Here is a 23,697-nt window from a genome sequence, read left to right on the forward strand (position 1 = left end):
TAAGGAGCCAAGATCTCATCTAATAAGTGGTTAGATTGAGAATCCTTTAGGTTACCATAACTCCTGTTATAGATGTTAATTAACAAAAGGGATATTCCCTTTGATGGAATAACAATCAGTCCTCGGATGTCGCACAAATGGGAGCTTAACTACGTAGCAATATTGAACCAGAAGAGTAAACCAACCGATGGGCGTCCTGCTAGGGACCTTACAGTGGGTGAACAATAACTCTTGAATACACTTCTATGAGTGTTTTCAGTAGCCCACGTCTTCTGAGAAAAACACACTCCTTAGGCATAAATGAATTGAACCCACTTCATATCACCTAGTTTTTAGTTTATTCCAGCAATATTCCAACTAAGGATAGCGGTAGTGATTGGTAACATTGTCAATAAAGATGGGAGAGTGACTGTGTCTACTGGCCCTGAAACAGATAATGGAGAATCAACCAAGTAGACTCCAGTCACTTGCGATACAACTACAGGTGCCCGAATGGAAGGTCCTGTAGCAGAAGCAACATTAGGTTTGCTGGTAACCAATTTAGGGGGTCAGAACCCGAATTACAGCAATGAATTGTAGAGAGAATCAAGGGAGCACTCTTTTTAAAGAGGAAAACCCAGCCCACCCTATGAACCATCAAGATATCAGACACCATGGAAAAAAAAGAATTTGCATTGATATAAATCTAGGAGAACCTTGTTTTTTAGCTGGAAAAAAAAAAAAGATACAACACTATTTGAAGCCATGCACTGGGCATTTGCCAGTTCTATTACATAAGGACAAACCTCAGGTGGAAGATTTATTATAGGGAGCATGACATCTGCGGGTGACTGGGCTACCGACCACCCCAAACCCCCTTTCCATCCCCAGGGCCAACCCCTCCCACTCTCACACGGGTAAATGCAGAACAATAAGGCCTCGAGACCCCCTTGTGAGCTGGCCAGTTTATAGTCATGCTGGAATTGTCTACTACATGTACATTGCAGTTTTGGGGCAGGGGGGGGGGGTACCTCCCAAACCAGGGTCATCAGGCTGAACTGGGGGCAAAGTCAGAGGCAGCGCAACAGATTTCTATTCATGAAGTTCTGCCTCAATTACTCCCAGCCAGTCATAAATAGGTTTTAATTTGGCCTCCCAAAAAAACCTTCAGTATCGATATCGCAACCTCCACCTAAATCCCACATGGCTGAGGTAGGTTGGCGACTATTCTTAGATTTTGCACTTGGCTGGTGTCTCTTCCTGTTCACAGGCAGACCTATTGCTGGGGAGCAAAGTGGATTAGTGGATGGCTCCAAGGGCACAGGAGGCGAAGGACTAAGCGACTCAGATGAGGTAATGGTAGCGAGACCCACAGACTCTGAAACCCCCACTATTGAGCAAATGGATTGTGCTAGTGGATCAGTAGTTAGAGATAAGCGTTGTTCCGTAAGTTCTATTTCTTTATTGATTACCCCTACAGCCCGATGAAGAAACCCATCAAGCGAGGAGCCCGTTTGCAGGTTGGGAAATTAGCTGATGTTGCGCTTACCCATCATAATAATGCTAGCCAGTGACCATGGGCAATCACAGAACACAAAGAAGAATATGGAAGGAGAACACTAGCACTAGACAATGCCTAAGCAGCAGAAGCGAGATCCCCAAAAAATAAACTGTAGCGCTAGGAGGGGTGGCCTGGCCTGGCCTCTTCTGGGCAATGATGGGTTAAAAAGGGCGTGCTCTTTGCCTCGGCATGCGCGTCCCTCGCCACATAGGGATCCAAGTGCTTTAAAACGTTGGAGCCCTTCCTCCTCCTCTTGGAGCGCTAGGAATTGTGGGTGATGTAGTCCCCATTCTGCACTCCCACTATCTGTTGTTGTATCTGAATGTAACCTTGACAGGTTCAAACCCAAGACTGCCAACTCAGCCTTTCATCCTACGGCAGGTAACAGAAATGCTACAGACTTAAGTAATGGTACAAAAGGGGGTGGTGATGGACGGAGCATCTGAACCAATCAAACACTCACACCCAGTCAAAAGATCTGGATTTGATCCATCACCGTTCTTTAGCCCACTCTGCCACCCCAGTTCAGACATGGCTATATGCAAATCAGTCTGACCTTGTGCCTCATGGGAACAGTCCAGCCCGAACTGCCAAGCCATGCCTTCCGTGGACCGGAAACAAGCTTCCGAGGACCGGTTTCTGGCATTCCAGCCGTCTTCAGCCCGGCTTGCTTGAATCCAGTGGCAAAGTGAGCAAGGGACTCACGTCTGAGCATACCCTGCCACACTTATGGCGGCCAAAAGCGGTACAAAAGGAGGTGGTGATGGACGGAGCATCTGAACCAATCAAACACTCACACCCAGTCAAAAGATCTGGGTTTGATCCATCACCGTTCTTTAGCCCACTCTGCCACCCCAGTTCAGACATGGCTATATGCAAATCAGTCTGACCCTGTGCCTCATGGGAACAGTCCAGCCCGAACTGCCACGCCATGCCTTCCCTGGACCGGAAACAAGCTTCCGAGGACCGGTTTCTGGCATTCCAGCCGTCTTCAGCCCGGCTTGCTTGAATCCAGTGGCAAAGTGAGCAAGGAACTCACGTCTTAAGTACTTAAGTAATGTCAGTGCGTCCTCCCGATAGTGAAAGCCAGTTTTCAGTGCCAAGATGTCTCATAAGTTGTTCTGGATGCGTTCCTTGCTGGATAATGTTGCCGGGATTAGACTTTGTAGCTGTGTCTTGGCAGCAGTGGACAAGCAGTTCAAGACCTAAGCTCTACTGAGCGGTTTGAGGGTAGGTGCTAGAAGCAGTAACAGTTATCCCTAGTCAATGATTGGGAATGTCCCTTCAACTACTTACTTTTGAAGAGTACTAATTCTTTATTGTAAATATAAAAGGAGAATGATAGAAGAAAACCAGATTTCTTCCCTAAGGATTACACAGCTCTTACCCTGCACAGGTTGGATAAAGGGCCTGATTACAAGTGGTCCATAGCAAAGGCTGTAATTATCATGTCCGATTAAATCCAACACGGATGTGTTAGGGATTTACTGGATTTGATCATTATCGCCAATGTGCAAAGAGGTGCTAGTGCAGACATCCCAAATGAAGGGGTCACTTGTATTCATGCCCTGGCCGTCCTTCGAAACCGTGGACACCTAGGATAACCCAACGTCAGTCACTTCAATGATGTGTTCCAATGGACACATTTTTTTGGACCCACATCACAGGCATGTTTGAGAGATATACGTATTTGTATTCCTGGAACAGAAAGTATGTGGTGATAGGGTGCTTGCTAGGGTGCTTGCAAGCGGCCATTTGAAGAGAAGCTGGCACTGGGGTTACTGCTCCCTGAAGAGGAGGGTAGCACAGTAGGGAGGTTGTCCACCACAGTGGGTTGCACCCTTTTACTGAGTCAAGGATTTAGGCTTTATCAGGACAGAAGAGCCGGCTATTCTGCACTACTCTCACCCTTCTTACCTCTTTACTGGAGGTGGGGAGTGGAAGGCATGAGTGAATTGAACAATATAGATGTAGCAGGCATTGGGCATGAGGTTGTGTCTCCAAACACAGACTGTAGGCTGTTGCTGCTGATGTTCCTGATGCAGGAGGAAGGAGGCTCTAAGGCTTGACCTCAGTCTTTAACTTTCACAAGAATGCTGGTGAGTCTCCAATTCTGTTTAGAGGCCCAGGCTGGGCGCTCCAGCGTTTAGAGTGCAAGGAGCTTTAAAGCTTTAATCCTTAACGTTCATTACATAAACTCTGCCCTTACAGGCCAAGAGCATATTGCAGTGAACATGCATGGAAAGTGCCCTGAATTTTTGGTGAAGTTTGTTTAACACCCAACATACCTGAGGTTTTTCCCATAGTCCTATTGACTGTAGGCAAGAGCAAGGGCAGCATGTGGCATTCGCGTCTTTGCACTGTAAGCGTATTCAAGGGGTGGTGAATGTAGTATCTGTAAATGGCAACTCCTATCTGGAGGCTTGGATGCAAACAGCTACGGCCAGTGGCAACTGTTGGTTCGCAAGCACCCCCTTTCATCGTCTCCTAGAAACAAAGAGTTTATGGGGCATGTAGTGAGATAGCAGAGCAAAAAGGGCTAAGTACTCGTTCATGCAAAGAGAGGGAATAGATGTGCAGGTGTTTGGATAGAATATTAGGCTTCTTTTTTCCACTCATTTTGTGAAAACTACAGCGGCCTACTTGAACCGCAGAGGAGTCTAGAATAAAAGATACAGGAGGAACATGCATGCTAGAATGACCAAAACATCTGTTGCATGTAGAAGAAAGGGTCATTAACTGCTGTGTGAGTTTCAGGGTACCAATGTAGTATGGGTGAGAGGAGCTAGGTCTTCGGCTACATGGAATGCCACAATGTCAGGAATAGGGTATTTTGCTCAACACTACACCGGCAGCAAGAGCCAGGCTCTCTCTCTAAATCCAGTTGGTTGTAAGGAGTGCACAGCGCAACAACCACAAAATGATAGGACAGGAGGCAGAGTAGTAAGTGGTGGAGCTCCTGGTAGCATGAGGCTAGAAGTGCCTGAAATGACTGGTGTACCGTGTGACCAAAGCGTAGGGTGTAATATCTTTTTTTTTTACATCTTTAGTTTTAATTTTGAGTGAATATAAATAACAAACTTAATCATCTCATCTTTCATTATTCTCTCAAATACTGTTTCCGTGACATTCACTTTTTTCTCATCATTTCCAGCACATACATTCTCTGTGTTCTCTGAACTTCCCTTCGCTTTCCTGATCTGTGAGATTCACCCATGTCACTTCTTACCAATCTGAATCCTTTATAACTCTGCCACTGCATCAATTCAGTTATATATTCTGCTGCTCTGTCATCTCTTCTGATCATTTATCAATTGGGATTCTTCTGCTAATGCCCATTCCTATACATATTGAACCCAGGCATTATTAGGAGGGTTAGTGCAGTGACTAAGGGGGTATCAGCCAAGGGAGATACCTGTATGTTATGGTTGGATGAGTGGGTTACCTGTGTTAATTGCAAGGCAACAAGAGGTTCCGGATGTTTCTGGTTGAAACAGCACCAGTAACAACTTGAGACAATATTTAGAATGGCTTGTTGCATAACTTGTTGGGACTTCAGGGATTGCTTTAAGGGCCTTGTCAAGTGTTTCTCTTAGTTGGGGGTCCATCACAGATACTTCTCCATTCAACAATGAAAAGATAGAATACTCCTGTTCTTGGGGGGACGGAGGCAAGATGGCGATTTGATTCGAACCGCAAAGCAGCAGCTTACCTGAGCTCCAGAAACTGTTTGGATAACAGGGATCTCCACCCGTGAAGACGGCGGTTTATACGACAATGGACTAATTTCTCTTCAGTGTATGAGTTAGTGCCTCGATTTTGCAAACATAATTTCCAGCAAAGGGCTCGACTTCAAACAATTAATTTAAAAAGGAAAATGTTAAGTGAACCCTTGAAAGACTCACCAATCTGCGTGTTTTGCGCTGCAGGAGCACAGCAGCGATCTTTGGTTACTTGCCTCAACCACGCCGTTCTGAGGTCTCTCTGTGCCGTTCTACCCACGAGCACACTCTGGGCTCAGCTCGTTTCCTGCTCATCGGTTCACGGTGTGATTACTCAGCCGGAGGAATTCTCCTTTACCGGCGATTTGTCTGTTCCAGCCCAGTCAGACTCGGCAGCTTGCGGGAAGACACTGCAGTATTCGACTTCTGTAATTAATTGCCCACAGGATTTTTCTGATATGCCCCCAAAGACGGCCTCTGTGGTTTCCTCGGCTGCTGCTCGTGCGAGGCTCGCTTAAGCAGCTCGTACAGTCAGGGAGGAGTCGGAACGGATTCTGAAAGATGGAGCCGGATCTGACAGTGCTTCTACTTCGACAGGGCGGCGTAGGGGAAAAGCCAAGAAACCTTTACTTACGGAGTGCTCTCCGAGACACGAGGCTCTCGCTGCCAGAAGGAAACTGACCCCCCTGGCTCAGCCTTCTCCGGCGGCTCAGTAATTGAATTACTAAGGCGAAAACAAGGTACCTTCAACAAGAATCAGCCTACCACACCGAACGAGACTGAGCTCTTGAACAACAGTCTGCCCTTTCAGAATTTAACGGCAGCTGAGCTCTCCACTTCACCACTACAACCGACGATACAAACTGTGAGTACTGGGTCTGGGTCTTTGTCGTTGACAGTGACGAGTGAGGCTAATACTGCTAGGAATGAGCCGGGGGGTTCTTCTTCTAATCCTACTCAAAGTATAGAGCGGATTGAACAAAATGAACTTGATTCTGCTGGGCTCTGTATGTCTTTTTCAGGCGAAAGTGGCAACATACTGGGAGTTGAGCATCTAGATGAGCTAGTGGTTCAAGATGACGGCCAAGACTTGACTCATCCGGAGGATATAAATGTTTCTATGCCGGAGCAAACACCGATTAGTCCTAAGATGAGCCCCGTACTAACTACTGCCAGCTTGTTAAATACAGCTCTTGAACCCTCCTTACCCCCTGCTATCCCTGAACTTGAGATACCAGCAACCGTAGCGCAAGAAATACGCTTAACTGCAGACGGGGATAAAGAACCTTCCGAATTTTATTCATTTTCTGATGAAGCAGGGATAGAGGTTGAAACGGATGGCTCTATAGAACTTGAGACTGAATCAGACCCAGAGCTTTCATCTGACTTAGAGGAGGGACAGGAATCAGAGTATATTTGCAGCTCCTCTGAAGGCACCAATGAAGATCATTCTAAAACCAATACTGTTCGTACTAAACCAGGGGCAAGTTTCAGACCGCTGCACAGTGGCACTGAGGGGATCATCCTCCTCCGAAGCGGTCTCTCTCCCCTGCTCATCACTCTTACCATCCTAATCCCAGCGAGTTCTCTTCAGCAGCAGCAGTAGAGACCATTTTGCAAGCGATTGCAGCCCATAGGGAAGAGACTACCCTTGAAAGTAAAAAATCTAGAGCAGCATTACGAAAAGTTCAGGGGGTAGTCAGAAAGCTTACTAAGTCCTGCACTGCATTTGGAGAGAGAGTGACCGAGATGGAGTCAAGAGTGCTCCTCAATGAGAACGAAGTAATGGTTAATACTGAAAAAATCAAGCTACATGACGCTGAATTAACAGACATGAAATGGAAGCTCGAAGATTTTGAGAATCGACAACGCCGCAGCAATCTACGTTTTTTGGGAATTCCTGAAAAAAATCGAGGGCGAGAACATCCGTACATTTGTAGTGCAAATGCTAAGAGACACAATGCCTGAACTAAATGATTGGAACTTAGACTTGGAAATACAACGTGCACATCGAGTCCCTTTTAAAATACCTGCTAAACCTGGTGTATACCCACGTGCCATCTTAGTTTATTTTGGGAACTTTTTGTTGCGTCAGATAGTCGCAGAGAAAGCTAGACCCGATCGTAGATTGAAGTTCAAAGACTTCTCTTTCTTCACAAGACCTGACTTCTGTCATGCAACTGTAGAGCGGCGATGGCGTCTACGTTCATTGATCAAGCCATTTCAGGATAAAGGAGACCAAGCCTACTTGAATAATCCTGCTAAATTAAAAGTAGTACGTGCAGGACAGACTTCTTTTTTTACCTCAGAGATTAAGGCCAAAGCTTATCTAGATGAGATTCAGTAATCAGACCATTGAGTTATAATATTAAGGCCTGAATCTCCTTTTGTTGCTATTCTCTCACGTCACACTAGGCTTGCTCCCTTTGTAGGTGACCCTGTTGGGATTTCATATATTCTATAAATTTAAGTTGGTAGCTCAGGTTTTGCTCTGCTTCTCATCACCCAGACTCTGGTAGAGTCTGAATGCCTATTGTTGTGGGGAGGGGTTGCGGGGGGAGGGTTGGGTAAGGGTGGTAGGGAAGGGGGGGTGGAGAGGGGGGTTGCATCAAAAACAAAAAAAGAACCAGGCCAGATAAAAGGATACACAGCTTGTATGAACTATAATAAAATAATTTCTAAGCAGAAGGAGATGCCGAGACACATTATCTATAAATGCTCAGGTATTATACGTCGTCAAACGTACAGCTTTGACAATGGGTAAGCTTACGATTCAAACAATGAATGTAGGGGGGTTACTGACTACTAATAAACGTTTTCTTCTGGCTGAATTAGTCCGCTTAAACCCTGTCGATGTTTTATGTCTCCAGGAGACGCATATACCCTGGGTGAAAAGATCTTTGCTGAAATTAAGGGGATATAATTTATTAACAAGCTCAACACAAACTTCAAATATAAGGGGTGTAGCGATTCTGGCAAAAACTCATCTTGGGACAGCAGATCGGCATATGTCAGATCCGCATGGCAGGTGGGCGGTGGCTAAATTGGCCTTGGGAATTTCAATTTGCACTATCTACGGTTCTAATCAAGATGATCCAGCTGTTTTTGAATTTTTCGTAACAGAGCTTCCAACCTGGCAAGGCCCTCTCATCATCTGTGGGGATTTCAACATCTCTCTTAAAGTACAACCTGATGTAATTCCATTTTAGCAGAAATACACAGGTCGTAAACCTAAGGTTTTCAAAGCACTTGTCAGATTGTCCAATAGTTTAGGGTTAGTCGATTTTTGGAATTACTCAAACAAAGATGACCCTGGGTATACGTATTTCTCGCACCCCCATCAGAAACACGTCAGGATTGATTATTTTTTTGTATCACATAAATTTCTAGCACACTCTTCAATTAGTAAACAACCAAAGATCATCTCGGACCATAATTCTCACATCTTTTTAACAAGTATACCCGACCCCATCAGTCAACGCAGGTCCTGGACGTTTGACCGTAAACTGCTGGCAAATACCCAATATATTTCTCATATAAAACACTGGACAACACAATTCTTTGAGGCCAATCGCTTTAGCGCGTCGAGGAATACAGTTTGGGACAGCTTTAAAGCTTCCCTTAGAGGCGAAACCATTAGTTTTCAAAATCATGCTAGAAAGCAGCAACTTAATGGTTTTAACTTAAAGACGCAAGCTCTAGTGATAGCAGAGCAAAAACATATCTTACAAATATCAAGAGGTTGTGATGCAAAACATGAGATGTATCAGGTCATAGCACTAAAAACAGACCTTAATCACAATCTTAGTCAGAACGCGGCCCAAACATACAGAGTACATAGAAAGGATGTTTATGAGAGTGGAGAAAAAGTCGGCAGACAATTAGCACTACGCACACGACAGAAGACCACTTCCAAAAATATCACTTCTATTCATGATAGTGGACAGGTGTATACCCAAACTGAAGATATTGTTAAGCAATTTCAACTATACTATCAGAAATTATATTCCGAGGATGCCGTGTATACCGAAAGTGATTCCGCTACATATCTACATAACTTACTTAATTCTCCAAATGATGAAAAACGCCTTGATGATGTTTCTCGAAGAGACTTAGAAAAAGAAATCACAATAGAAGAGGTGCTTACTGCTTTATCAGTAATGTCTTCCGGTAAGGCCGCCGGCCCTGATAAAATTCCAATTGATTTATATAAAATACTGTCCCACCAGCTAGGGCCGCTTCTCCACGATTTATTTCTAGGTATTCAATACAACGGGTTACCTCCCGAATCCTGGAATGAAGCTAATATTGTTGTTTTCCCAAAGAAAGGTAAACCCCCAGAACTGGTTACCTCCTACCGTCCAATATCATTAATCAATTCGGACTCCAAATTATACGCCAAGGTGTTGGCTGTCAGGCTGAGTAGGGTCATTGAACATCTGGTCTCCCCGTGGCAACATGGTTTCATCCCAGGGAAAGGGACTACCAACCATATTAATAGAGTTATTACTTTGTTTGATTCCATGTCTGCTACGGGCGGCCGGATGTCAATGATCCTGCTGGATGCCGAAAAAGCCTTTGACCGCATCTCTTGGTCTTTCTTATGGGCGGTTATGTCGCGCCTTAATTTCGGCCCCAAATTTATAAAATCAATTAAAACCATGTATCACTCCCCCAAAGCTAAGATTCAGGTACCAGGATCTGTTTCCGGCCACATCAGCATATCCAGGGGCACTAGACAGGGGTGTCCTTGTTCCCCCCTATTATTTGCATTGTACATTAATCCTTTAATTTTAAAACTCTCAGAGACTCACTTAATTAAGCCTGTGGTCTGCGGTCAGTACCAAAGAAAAGTATTGGCTTACGCAGACGACATAGCTATTGCCACTCCTGATCCTGCTGAGGCTATTATTACTATTGAAAACCTCACCACCGAATATGGTAAATTCTCAGGGTATTCCCTTAATAAGGGGAAAACTTTAATTATATGCACTAACAACATAGTCTGCATTGATCCTAGGGTGATGAATAATGCTACATATTTGGGAATTGTGATCAGCCCAGATATTAAAAGCATTATTAAAATAAATTTCGACCCTCTCCTAGATAGAATTAAAAAGGATCTTGATCGAGTCAATAGCTTATATCTTACAATTATAGGTAGAGCCAACTTTTTAAAAATGAACGTCCTACCAAGGTTTCTTTATTTGTTCCGGGCTATTCCTTTAGCCATTGATGATAAGACTTTAAAAATATTAAATTCACTTATGTCCAAGTTCATTTGGCAAAACGGCAAGATCAGGAGGTCACATAAATTGCTGTCCTTACCTTTAGATAGAGGAGGTTTAGCTATTCCCAACACAACTTTGTATCATTGGGCCGCCTTTATGCAGATCTTTGCTCCTCTGATCAAAACTAAAAGCGTAACTGACTACAGCGTTATTAATTCAATTCCTTCTATTTATGAGCTTATTCTGGGGAGCAATACTGACGGTTTGTTTCTTCGCTACACAGACACCTCTTATTATAGAAACTATCGACAATATACAACTATAACTAATGCCCTTAAAGTTTGGAAAAAGATTCACAAACATATGCATATTAGCAAGATCACCAGATATACACCTTTGTGGCATTCGTTTCTCACCTCCAATACCGGTTTTGATTCTACAGCTAGAAAATGGAAACTCCTGGGTATTTTAACGGTTCATGACTTCTTGTTTAAAGGGTTTGAAACTACCTTTTGTGAATTAAAAATGAAATATAATCTGCTCAATGGAGATTTCCTTAAGTATGCTCAACTGTCTGCTAAACTTAAAACTAATATATCAACTGTAGACCTCTCAAGTTTTGAATTATTCGAGTTAGTGAATAGATCCAATATAAGAATCGGCACCCTTTATGATACCCTTATGTCTGAAATCCGGGACGATCTTGAGAAAACAGAAGCAAAATGGGTAGTGAAGCTTGAGAATCCCGATGTTGATTTGTATAAATGCATTGAATTTTCAAATCGCCTGCTCATGTCTAGCAATCTTAAAGCCCAGCTATATAAAACTGTGTTTAGCTTGTATTATACCCCTGCTAAATTATACACCTGGGGGAAAAGAGAAAATGATCTTTGTCCTAGATGTGCAATGGGTCCTGCAGATAATATCCATATGTTTAGTAGTTGTGGTAAGCTCGATTTAATAAAAAGTATGATCGCAGACTATTGGTTGGTAATATTCGGCCATAGATTACCCGAATCGGACTGCTTATATTTAATGGGTCTTGATGGGTCCTTAACGTTTACCAGAAGCGAAAGAAGACTAGTTTTTATTGGTACAGCTATATTAAGAATAATTATCTCAGCTTGTTGGAAAGACGCTGTCCCCCCCAGTTTCCAAATGTGGCTAGCTCGCCTCCTAGCGGTTTGTAATTATGAGACATCAATTTATGCTACCAGGGGATTGAAAGCTAGGAAATTGGGCGCGGCTATTTGGAGTCCTGTATTACGCTGGCGGGAAGGTATAAATCCTACTTTAAGAGGTAGTCAGTAATGTTTCTTCTTCTTGTGGATCAATGTCTTTTTATGGTCTGTCATACTGTTATTGGCTCTCCCTGCTTATGTCATTTCGTATATTGGTGGAATCACACCAATAGATCTTTTTTATTGTTGATTTGTTGCTGAATCTTGTGTTGTTTTTTTTTTTTAAAGGATGTGTATCCAATGTACTGTCCTGGTTCAATAAAAAAGTTTAAAAAAAAAGAAAAGATAGAATACAACCAATAGATTTTCATGTTTATCAAGAACAACGGAGGAAAGCACAGGGTTAGAGCTAGTAAAAACATGGACACAACAGGAATGCACAGCTTTTAAAAATCATGAAGCACACTTTTACACTTTTATACCAACACCTCTACTTCTACCACTGGCAGTCAGGCAGGGTGATCATCATTGAGGGAGGAGTCATGGGTAGCAGGGTACCCAAATGGTCTTTTTTTTGGGGGGGGGGGGGGGGAGTTTAAGCACTCAACCTTCTGAAAAAGAAGAACACGAAGAATAGATTTATTCTAATCACTAAATATGGTGCAAACGTTCTGCAATAAATGCAGTTATGTGCCACCAATTATCTTTTTTTATGCAACAAAATGTTACATTCCATGCCACAATATCCTGGTGGGCCTGAGATGTATACATCTTATGGTTCAGTTGACAATAATCCACTCCCGTAGTGAGACTCGAGTCGCACAATTTTGTATCACACACATACTTTCAAAATTGCAGACCTACTAAGTCATAAAATGCATGCTTTGTGATCTCGAGTTTACTAACTTTTCCAAAAGTACTCGAACTTAAGCACCTGAGGTCCTGTGCCAAGGATTCAAACATATATTCAAAGCAGGACGTCAAAATGTACATCGTGAAAACAGAATTTGCTGCATAAGAAAAACAGACACTGAGGCAATATAATATAGGTTTTAATTATTCTAACTAGTATGTCAAGAAAAAATCTCGCATGTAGCTTGGGGTTCCATCTACAAATAAAGGTTACCAGTTTGGGTGATAGACATCTTTCTCACCGTAAGTAAAAAAGTAGCTTGCTTTTCTGCACTCAAACACAGAAAACAATGTATTTTGGTAAACAGTAAAATTAGACAACCAGTCATATACAATAGAGATAAGGGTGCAAGACATGTACCTCAAGATCCAAAGTGCTCTCAGATAATAAGGCATCACCGCCCTCGCTTACGAACAACTCCAACTTCTCCATCTGTCCGGTTTAAAATATGTTCGTTATATTTTCAAGTAACAATATGAGATACATAAAAATGGAAACACCAAATCAATGTATAATCCAGAAAAAAAACGGTTTTTCCTTTATGACAGGGGAAAGGAGGAGAAATAGAACAGAAGGTATAAAATAAGAACATATCATAAAGCATTGTTCATAAATTGATCTCAAGAGGACCACCAAGATAGATTCTCCCTTTTGTAACTGTTAAAAAACTGAAAAAATTAAGTTTTTAAAACAGATGTAGAAAGTTCAGAGAATTATTTTCACCTGAAAGCTTTGGCAACAGTAGCTGGATCTTATGATTGATTATACATATATATACACACACACACACACACACACACATTATATTCAAATATACATATATACACACAAATAATATATATACATAATATATATAATTTCTTTTTAAATATTACCCAGTGGCAGTCGCCACTTGGTAGCTATAGTTAGGTCAGCTGTTCCATAGATAAAGCTTTTTTTGTGTTGCTGATAATAATATTGGCACTATTTATGAATCTAGAAGAAACTTTACAAAAAATTGCTCTTTTTTGCCTGGTTTGTGCATGGAACGATTTAGCGGTGATCCGTCAAGTGGGGCTGGAGGAAAAATGGGTGTCTCAAAACGCAAAATTCCCATGCATTTTCCATAGACTTCTTTAAGCAGGGCAACAGCAAAAACTGCTGAACGGAATTACACCAAATTTGTCAGGAAGCTAGTTCTTGGTCTGCAGATTGTGCTTTCTGTGATTTTGTGTAAATCCATTCAGTAGATTTTGAGAAATTAAGGTAAAAAAAATAATTGAATATCTGGACGGTTGGCTCGGCGAGAGTTTAAAATTATAGAGCTCTGGTTGGCCCAGGGAACGAGCTTCCCTGCCCCCTCCACCCTCCCCACCCCAAACCACCCGCTTGTGCCATCTTGAGCGCACTGCTTGGCTGCCAGGAACATGAGAAATGTTGCTGGCAGCCATTACAGGTCTCTGGAAATCTGTCTTCTGTCCTGAAATTAAAAACAAAAAGTAAAATAAGGGGGCATGGAATTCTCCCCTTGGGGGCAAAATCCACCAAATACTCCCGAACCGGCACAGGCAGAGAAACTTGGATTTGCGCCCGCCTGGCGGGGGCATTTTTGAAACTCCCGCCACACATGAGCAAACACAAAGTCTGTTATCACCTGGCAGTAGCTTTAAACATGCTCCGACCAGCTGGAAGCAGACTTTTGATCTGTTTCCCTGCACAAACAGATCAAGATGTTACTCCTGCCCCGACGGAGCAGCATACATAACTGCTCCTTTTGGGCGGAAGCAGTGTCCACTCCTGTAGCATGCTGGGAGCCAGCTGGCACTGCAGGGATTCTGGGGCTAACCGTGGCCCTCCCACCAAGGGCACCTACCATGCAGGTGTTGATGGGTCCCCAGGGCCAAATAAGGCTGGAGGAGAGGACCCAAAAGGCCCCTCTCCCCTTTAAAATACTGAATGCCCTAGGTGAATGGGGTCCCTATGGGGGATATATAGATATATATAGATATATATATATATATATATATATATATATATATATAGCCTCTATGGTTCTCCCTTTTAATTGCTGCTCAATACAAACAAAACAGAATAATAATGAAAAATTGTGGGGAGCCTATTCTGGCATAAGATCACGTTAGACGAGTCAGATGGCACAGTCGGCTCACGTGACAGGAAATGCCTCTCATTCAAATAAGCGACTCTAGGAGCGTGGCTCTAACATTCAGGGTGACGGGAAGCAAAATAAGAGAAGGAGAGCAAACCGCCACTTACCTGTGGGTCCTGAGAGACGCCGCCACGAGTCATACTAGGGCAGCCAGGTTCATTGCGAGCACGCCGCCACCGCCAGGAGTCATCTTGCTGCTGACTACACGCGCCGCCGCTCCGGGACTACAGTTCCCGGCAGCCTACGCGGCGGCGCGTTCTTTGACACCGCGAGAGCGCCAGGAGGCGCGCATAAGCAGCGCTGCACCCGGCGGAGTGGGGGAGAAGGAGAGCAAACCGCCACTTACCTGTGGGTCCTGAGAGACGCCGCCACCGCCAGGAGTCATACTAGGGCAGCCAGGTTCATTGCGAGCACGCCGCCACCGCCAGGAGTCATCTTGCTGCTGACTACACGCGCCGCCGCTCCGGGACTACAGTTCCCGGCAGCCTACTCGGCGGCGCGTTCTTTGACACCGCGAGAGCGCCAGGAGGCGCGCATAAGCAGCGCTGCACCCGGCGGAGTGGGGGAGAAGGAGAGCAAACCGCCACTTACCTGTGGGTCCTGAGAGACGCCGCCACCGCCAGGAGTCATACTAGGGCAGCCAGGTTCATTGCGAGCACGCCGCCACCGCCAGGAGTCATCTTGCTGCTGACTACACGCGCCGCCGCTCCGGGACTACAGTTCCCGGCAGCCTACGCGGCGGCGCGTTCTTTGACACCGCGAGAGCGCCAGGAGGCGCGCATAAGCAGCGCTGCACCCGGCGGAGTGGGGGAGAAGGAGAGCAAACCGCCACTTACCTGTGGGTCCTGAGAGACGCCGCCACCGCCAGGAGTCATACCAGGGCAGCCAGGTTCATTGCGAGCACGCCGCCACCGCCAGGAGTCATCTTGCTGCTGACTACACGCGCCGCCGCTCCGGGACTACAGTTCCCGGCAGCCTACGCGGCGGCGCGTTCTTTGACACCGCGAGAGCGCCAGGAGGCGCGCATAAGCAGCGCTGCACCCGGCGGAGTGGGGGAGAAGGAGAGCAAACCGCCACTTACCTGTGGGTCCTGAGAGACGCCGCCACCGCCAGGAGTCATACTAGGGCAGCCAGGTTCATTGCGAGCACGCCGCCACCGCCAGGAGTCATCTTGCTGCTGACTACACGCACCGCCGCTACGGGACTACAGTTCCCGGCAGCCTACGCGGCGGCGCGTTCTTTGACACCGCGAGAGCGCCAGGAGGCGCGCATAAGCAGCGCTGCACCCGGCGGAGTGGGGGAGAAGGAGAGCAAACCGCCACTTACCTGTGGGTCCTGAGAGACGCCGCCACCGCCAGGAGTCATACCAGGGCAGCCAGGTTCATTGCGAGCACGCCGCCACGAGTCATCTTGCTGCTGACTACACGCGCCGCCGCTCCGGGACTACAGTTCCCGGCAGCCGGCGCGTTCTTTGACACCGCGAGAGCGCCAGGAGGCGCGCATAAGCAGCGCTGCACCCCGCTTCGCGGGACGCCCGGGGCGAAGCCCGGGCAAAGGGCGGGCCCTCTACGGCCCTCATCGGCAGGAAGAGACAGGGACAGGGCTCCGACCCCTGGTTCAATAGCCCAAGTAAGTTACCTTCTCTTTATCGGAAGTACTAGTGGCTGTGATATCTCCTAGTGCCTCATATTACACGGATCTATATAGTCGCTACTTGATATATCTGCCCACTAACATGTCTAAATCTAAAACAAGTGTCCTACTCAACACTATAGACAATTATATGGTACAGAAAGTGACCCAAATTAATAATGACAGGAGATCATCTTTGGGCCTGAGCCTTTCTCCAGATTTGCTCATTGACAATACACCTTTACCTACTCCTGCTCTTGATATTAGTAATGAAGTGTTCCAGTTCCCGGATATTAACCCTTCGCAGCAGCTCTTAGTAACTATTGCTGATCCTGCATCCGGGAGCACACCAGAGGAAGAACTAATACTCCTAGAAGAGGAGGCCCCTACATTGGTGCCTGCCCCAAGAGTAGTGAAGGCAGGGGGGAAGAGTTTACCTAAACGGGATGGCCTTCGCTCAGGGAAAAAATGTCATGATTTACCCCCACTGGACAATAATGGTGACGATACAGGGGGAACTACTGAAGGAAAAGTATATTTGTATGAAGACCAACTTAAGAAGCTGTTAAACGCCCTGGATAATAAGATTAAAACCATAACTAAGCCGCTCTTAAGTAAAATAGACCAGTTAACGGAAGAGGTGAATAGGCTGGGGGGTCTCCTACAAAAATCATTAAAAGAAAAAGTGTATATCCCAATGCCGAAAACACTCTTAGTTGAAACAAAAAATACCCAAACAGCCCCCAGGTTAGAACCACTTGAAAATATTCCCTTGGTCCCCACGGAGTACACTGAACCAGGAAGGGAGGGCTCTAGGGTTTTACACATCAACCAGAGTGATTCAGAAGGGTTGAGACAAAGGGACGGTAGAGTAGATTTAAATCCAGAGAAGGGGACTGTAGAACTAATAGTAGAAGCATCTCCTTTAATCCTGGTGCTGGCAAATGTCCCCCATCCCTGATAAATAAATCCCTACATTGGTTATCTAGGAATATGGCTTTTACCCCGGGAGGCAGGGACCAGTTGGCGCAAGAAGTAGTTAAAGCTAGAAGAGTTAAGTGGATCGGGGGTGGCACTAAAAAATATAAAGGGGACTGTGTGGTGCTACACCTGTCTGATCCAGAAGTGTTGCCTAACATTCTAGCGAATATATACCCCCCCAACGCAGATCAACTGAAATAGTGCCATTAACATTGGACTTCTTCTACGTGAGTAGAGGAGGGAATACTTTAAAACCAACAATGCTGAAAACTAAATGGATCCCAGTACATAAAAAAGCCAGAACCCTTGAGAAAAGGAACGATTGGGGAATACCGCTGGAAAATAGATTCTCGGCCCTTGCCGGTCTTTCTGACCTTAATGAATGCAATTGACTGGAAGCTCGGACGACTATAGAGAAGAATAATGTTGTAGAGCCCCAAGAAAGTGGTAACGACGCCCCTATAAAGTTCTTATAAATAAATACTAGCGTCGGTAAGATATTTGGAATGACCGAAGATGAGTACACTACAGAAGAACTTGTGTCATTAATTCCCCGTAATATTATGAGCAATGAGGGAGTCAGTTCTACACCTCCCTTGTCGTACCATAATCAGGGAATCCCAATGCAAGAGCGGCCCAATCAGACAAAAGCTAGTCTTAGACTTATTTCCTGGAACTTGGCGGGAATTCACCGTAAACTTGATTCCCCTGAATGGTGTGAGTTTATCGACTCCCAAGATGTTATCATGCTACAGGAAACTTGGGCAGTGGCACCTGTTTTCCTCCAGGGCTTTTTAAATTTCTCGGTCCCCGCTAACAAGAACACTAAAGGACGGCCCTCAGGGGGTCTAATTACTTGGGTACGACAATCCCTACAATGTACCATCAAGCAGAGGCCTGTTAGCAATTGTGATATACTCTCGATTCTGATCACCTGGGCCGATGGCCATAATATGGTCCTATATAACATCTACGCCAGGGGAACCCAAGGGGGCAAAGCATCGGTAGTGATAGATGCGTTGGACAATTATCTAGAGACCCTTCCAGCCCATTACACTGCCTTAGTGGGGGGAGATCTGAATACAACATTTGAGCCACTAGGAGTCGAGGATAATGAATTGGCCCTAGAGGAGGATACCAAATGGGGAGTCCCCCAACTAGATTTACCGTTGGTAAAAAAATGGACAGAAGTAGCAATTCAGGTGAAGAGCATGTGCCTGGCTAGGGGGTTGAGGGCAGTAAATGGCCGCACTCCCTCAGACCAGCAGGGCACGAATACTTTTGATAATTTGAGGTCAAGCAGTCGGATAGACTACATCCTCATAGATCTTAGAGATTGGCACAAAGTAGAAGACATGAAAGTGACACCAAGATTGGAGAGTGACCACAATCCATTGTGCTTACTCTTTAATCAGGACCAAGGTGAAAGCTCAGCTAATAAGGACGGAGGAGTCACGACATTAGAAGTCGTTCCATCTAATAATCTCCGACACATTAAATGGGCATCTTTGGTAGATAACCCTGGGGTTATGCAGGACTTACAGGAGGTAGTTAATAAAGAGGTTAGCAACCTACAGATCCATTGTAATGAATCATATTTTAACCAATTAATTGAAGAGTCACAGCCTAAGTTCTTTACTAATTTACAGAGGTTTTTCCTGAAAAAAACACAAAGGGGGAAGGGTACTGGTCCCCCGAGAAAAAGAGGGTGGTATGACCACTCATGCAGAAGGGCGCGACAGAACCTTAGCCTAGCATTAAGGACCAAAATAGGTGTATTAACCCCTTCCACGCTCATGACGAGCTGGGCTCGTCATGAGGTAGCCTCCTGGCACGCTCATGACGAGCCCAGCTCGTCACGTAACATGCGTTTCCGCAAATCTCAGCGTGCGAGCGGAATTCCGCCCACACGCATGCGGTTAAAGGCTAGGGATGACTACAGGAAAGCACAAACCATGGCAAAAAGATTGTGGGAGGAGAACCTATGGCTAGATCTTAAGAAGGCATGTGTAGCCAAACAACAGAAAGAGTTCTGGGCCATTTTAAAGTGGGGTAGTGGGGGAATAGCTGACTGCCCGAAAAATAATGTAGCGCAGGAAGCTTGGGTGGACTTTTTTTAAACCTCAATATGCTGATAATCTGCCCCAATCAACCGAATTGCCTCCAGAAAGAGTATTCTACAGCCATGGAATATTCTCACTGAAAGATGTAAATGAGGCAATGGATGGAGTAACCAGAGGTAGGGCACCAGGAATCGATGGAATACCAGCAGACATATTTTTATCGGACAGAGCGAACTGGTGTAAATATTTCGTATGGCTTGCGAATTCCATTGCACAAGGAGCAATGATCCCAGCAACATGGAAGGGTGCGGAGATTATACCAGTCTTTAAAAAAGGGGATAAGTCTCTACCAAGCAACTATAGGCCGATTAGCCTCATTGATTCGGCACAAGAATTGATGGGCAGGATGATTCAAAATAAAATTCAAGCCTGGATAGACGATAAAGATATCCTGTCCCCGTACCAAGCGGGCTTTCGACCATTAACTAGCTCTGTCGACCAGGTATTCCATTTTCTAACTTTGTTCTGGAAAAATGTAACCTTGATAAATGGTCCATTATATGCTGTTTTCGTCGACTTAAAGTCAGCGTTTGATTTGGTTCCTCGACAAAAATTATGGATTGTTTTGCGCGATCTCGGAATAAGCCCCGAATTGTTGACTTTGCTCATAAGAATGCATGAAAATAACTATGCAAGGATTAGGTGGGGTGCGCAAGGAGACGTCACTGAACCTTTCCCCGTGGAGCGGGGGTCAGGCAGGGTTGCGTCCTGGCCCCCACCTTATTCTCTCTCTACATCAATGGCATAGTAGATTTCCTAAAGCAATCTCCGACTGATGCCCCAGAACTAAATGGGGAGCGGGTCCCAGTACTAATGTTTGCTGATGACACTTTACTGGTCTCGCGGACCCCAAGTGGCTTACAAAAGACAATCAACGCCTTTGGAGATTTTTGTCGGATTCGGGGCTTGGAACTAAATACGACAAAGACTAAGTTTATGAACTTGAATCCAGCAAAGCAATTTAAGGGAAAAATGTATTTTAATGGGTCCATTTTGGAGGAAGTGAATGCTTTCACCTATCTAGGTATTTCTTTACAGGCCAACATGAATTGGAAATCTCATATGGACTCTGTGGTGTTAAAATACAACCAATTGGCTGGGGCTATAGCACAAAAACATAAATCTTCATTTACAAAACCTATCCAGCCTACAATGGAGATTTATAGTATGAAAGTGTTGGGCGCTTGCCTCTACGGATCAGAGCTATGGGGCTTCTCTAACTTGAGTACTCTGGCTACTGCAGAAAACAAATTTCTCCGCAGATTGGTTGGTGCCCCACAGAGCACTCCCTCGATTCCGCTCCTTTATGATCTTGGGAGAAAGAAAATAGAGGATATGGCTAGATTGCGCCCTCTTTTATATTGGAGGCGCGTAAAGACTACCCCTGAATTGGGCCACTACGCATCTGCTCTCAAGGACATTATTAGCTCTGACCGGTTTAATAAAATAGCCTGGCTCAAAGAAATTAGGACTTTGCTCCAAAAAATGCACCTAGAACATTTATGGACTGTAGTTGAGCCTCAGGCCTTTCCATCTAAGACACTAATGAAAAAGATGTATTGGGACATGATATACAATACTGCTTTGACTACTAGTCAACCGTCCATGTTGGCATCCCAGTTCTTGGATTCAAAAGTAATACCTAAATGTGAACAGTACTGGGATTTGATCACTAAACCCCTAGATAGAAAGCTGTACTTCGAGTTCAGAATTGGTTCCCTACCACTTAATGCTTTTACTGCTAAATGGTCCCCAGGCAACGTAAACACATGCTGTTACTGTAAAGATCATGTTGAGGACATCCCTCATTTCCTGTCTGCATGCCCGTTATATGCTGCCCCGAGAACAAGATGGCTAAAACCGATTTGTAGGAATCTGGGGATTAGGAAATATCTAGAGGCACTAAGAATATTAAGATCAAACTGTGCCCCCAATCTTGCTATCGCCATAGCCAAATACCTGGGATGGGCCTGGATAATACGCACGCGCACTTTAAAATGTAATTAAATCATGTTAAATGGACTGCATAACCATGGGTACCACCTCAATTAGATAAGTCTTTGTACTGGGACTCAGAATTTTAAAAATATATGAATTTTTACAAATTGTAGTATTCGTCAGCGAATTGTAATTTGATGGTGTTTAATATGTATTTTAAGTTGATCTTAAAAATTTAGAATAGTATTTATAATGTTTAGGATAGGGTAACATGCTTTTATGACAATGTTGTCGAATAAAGTACTTAAACTTAAACTTGCAAAATAAGTCAGGACGGGGACGTAGTCCTTGGATGCAGTAAGTAGACAAGGAGCTACACTCCAATCATAGCCAATCATCGTTGAACACAGCACAAAACTTTAACCAATGTTTCTTTCTTTTTTCTGATAGTGTGACTGCAGGACTGTTCCACCAGTTAAACTTATGAAGCCTAACTAGAAGGTAGGCTATGTAGGTGCAGAACAATCGTACTTAAACCACTGCATGTATACAGTATCAGGGTGTGATGTATTTCATGGTCTGTCTACCGTGCCTTTTTAATGTTTTTATGTACATAATAGAGATTAAGGGATGTCAACACACGAGTGCATGAAGATTATCACAATAGCACAGGAGAGAATGCATATAAACATGGAAAATGCATATGAGAATGTTTCAATGATATCCATTTTTTTCTCCATTTATAGTTCAGACCATAACAAAGGAAAGAGTCCAAACAATTGGCCTGTGTACTCGGAGTGCATGTTTTCTACCACATGAACGTATAAAACCTTGGAATATCAGCTGCAACACGCAACATTATATAAAGGATTATCACAAGGTTTACGGTCCTGAAGATAGCCGATTGACCCATGTGGGCATTTAAATGGCTGAAACATGTTAATAACAGATGGATGGGGCCACTAGAACCCCATAACATCATATTGTTTTTAAACATTGCAAAGGACCAACTGATTAAAAAGACAGTAGGATTTGGCAGGCAATTTTCACATAACAAATCCCTAAACATATGTTCAAGCGATCCGCTTAGAAAAGCGTTGTGCCCCCCCACCCACACTAGGTGAGTGGTATCTGTGTCCAATGATGAAGCAAGCAACGGCTGGTACCTGTGGGTGAGGACTCAACAATATATCCTACAAGGTGTATTGATCACATTGATTTACCTGGGTGATGATCTGACACTGATGTGATATACTTTGGGCCACGCAACAATCTCAAGGATGAAAATGGGATTTAGAAAACAAGGGTGACCCTCTCTAGTGTTAATCAACATGGACTATACACCATTCACTTTAGGGCAGCAGAGTTAATTTTGACTAACAACCACAGATAAAAGGGTAACCTCTACTGCGCACAGTGTTCAATCTGTATGCTACAACTGTTCAGAGAAAACCAAATTCCTCTAGATACTGACACCCTGTTACATAACTAATGCCCTACTACAGACAGTCTTTTCTTGTATCAAACACCTCCCAGTCACCAAACCTACAGTGAGAAATGAAGTGGATATCAGTAGAAAAGTGGGTGTCCCCCAGGGCTCGACATTGTCCCCCTTCTATTCAATATCGATCTTCAGCCTCTGGTGGCCACACTGACTAGCATGGAGTGCCAACTTTTTCAATTATGCGGATGATACCCAAATCATCATCCAGATTGACAACTCTCCCCCTGCCCACGCACAGATGCAGAACATTCCAAAGTACACTGTCAACTGGATGATGCCAACTCCCTCAAAATCAACCCCGATAAAACCGAGGTACTGGCCATCTGCACGGATATCAACTCTTGGTGCGACCTCTTCTGGCCACAAGAGCTTGGCACTATCCCTAAGCAAGCCCAAGTCGTAAAGAGCCTAGGCATAAAAATTGATGCCAAGCTCTCCATGTCCCACCAGGTATCCTCTGTGGTGGGAACTTGTGTGGGCCTGCTAAGACAGTTACGAATACTCACCCTCCTCCTCCTATTCACAGCACTGCGAATGGCAGTGTCGGCAATGATCTTGTCATGATTAGACTATGCTAATTCCCTGTTTATTGGCCTCCCGGAGAAGCTGCTAATGAAACTTCAAGTAATCATGAGTGATGCTGCCAAATTGATTCTAAGGCTCCCAAGGCGGGCGCACGCCATGCCCCTACTGCAGCAGCTGCACTGGCTTCTGGTCAGGCAGAAAACTAAGTTCAAGGGCTATGCATAGCCCACAAAGCTATCCACGGACAAGCCCCAGCTTACA

At 44.7% G+C, this 23,697-nt stretch overlaps 1 protein-coding gene across 5 annotated transcripts in view; it reads right to left on the reverse strand.

Annotated features, from left to right (window-relative positions):
• Positions 1-23,697, reverse strand: part of LOC144822129 (uncharacterized) — a 113,456-nt gene that overhangs the window by 85,808 nt on the left and 3,951 nt on the right. For all 5 annotated transcript variants that reach the window (XM_078679269.1, XM_078679272.1, XM_078679273.1 and 2 more), the window contains one exon: positions 12,948-13,019. In XM_078679269.1, the coding sequence (XP_078535395.1) occupies positions 12,948-13,019 (72 nt within the window). The remainder of the gene's footprint in view (positions 1-12,947; positions 13,020-23,697) is intronic.

Source organism: Lissotriton helveticus, chromosome 3_1 (genome assembly GCF_964261635.1).
Source record: "Lissotriton helveticus chromosome 3_1, aLisHel1.1, whole genome shotgun sequence".
Lineage (NCBI taxonomy): Eukaryota > Metazoa > Chordata > Amphibia > Caudata > Salamandridae > Lissotriton > Lissotriton helveticus.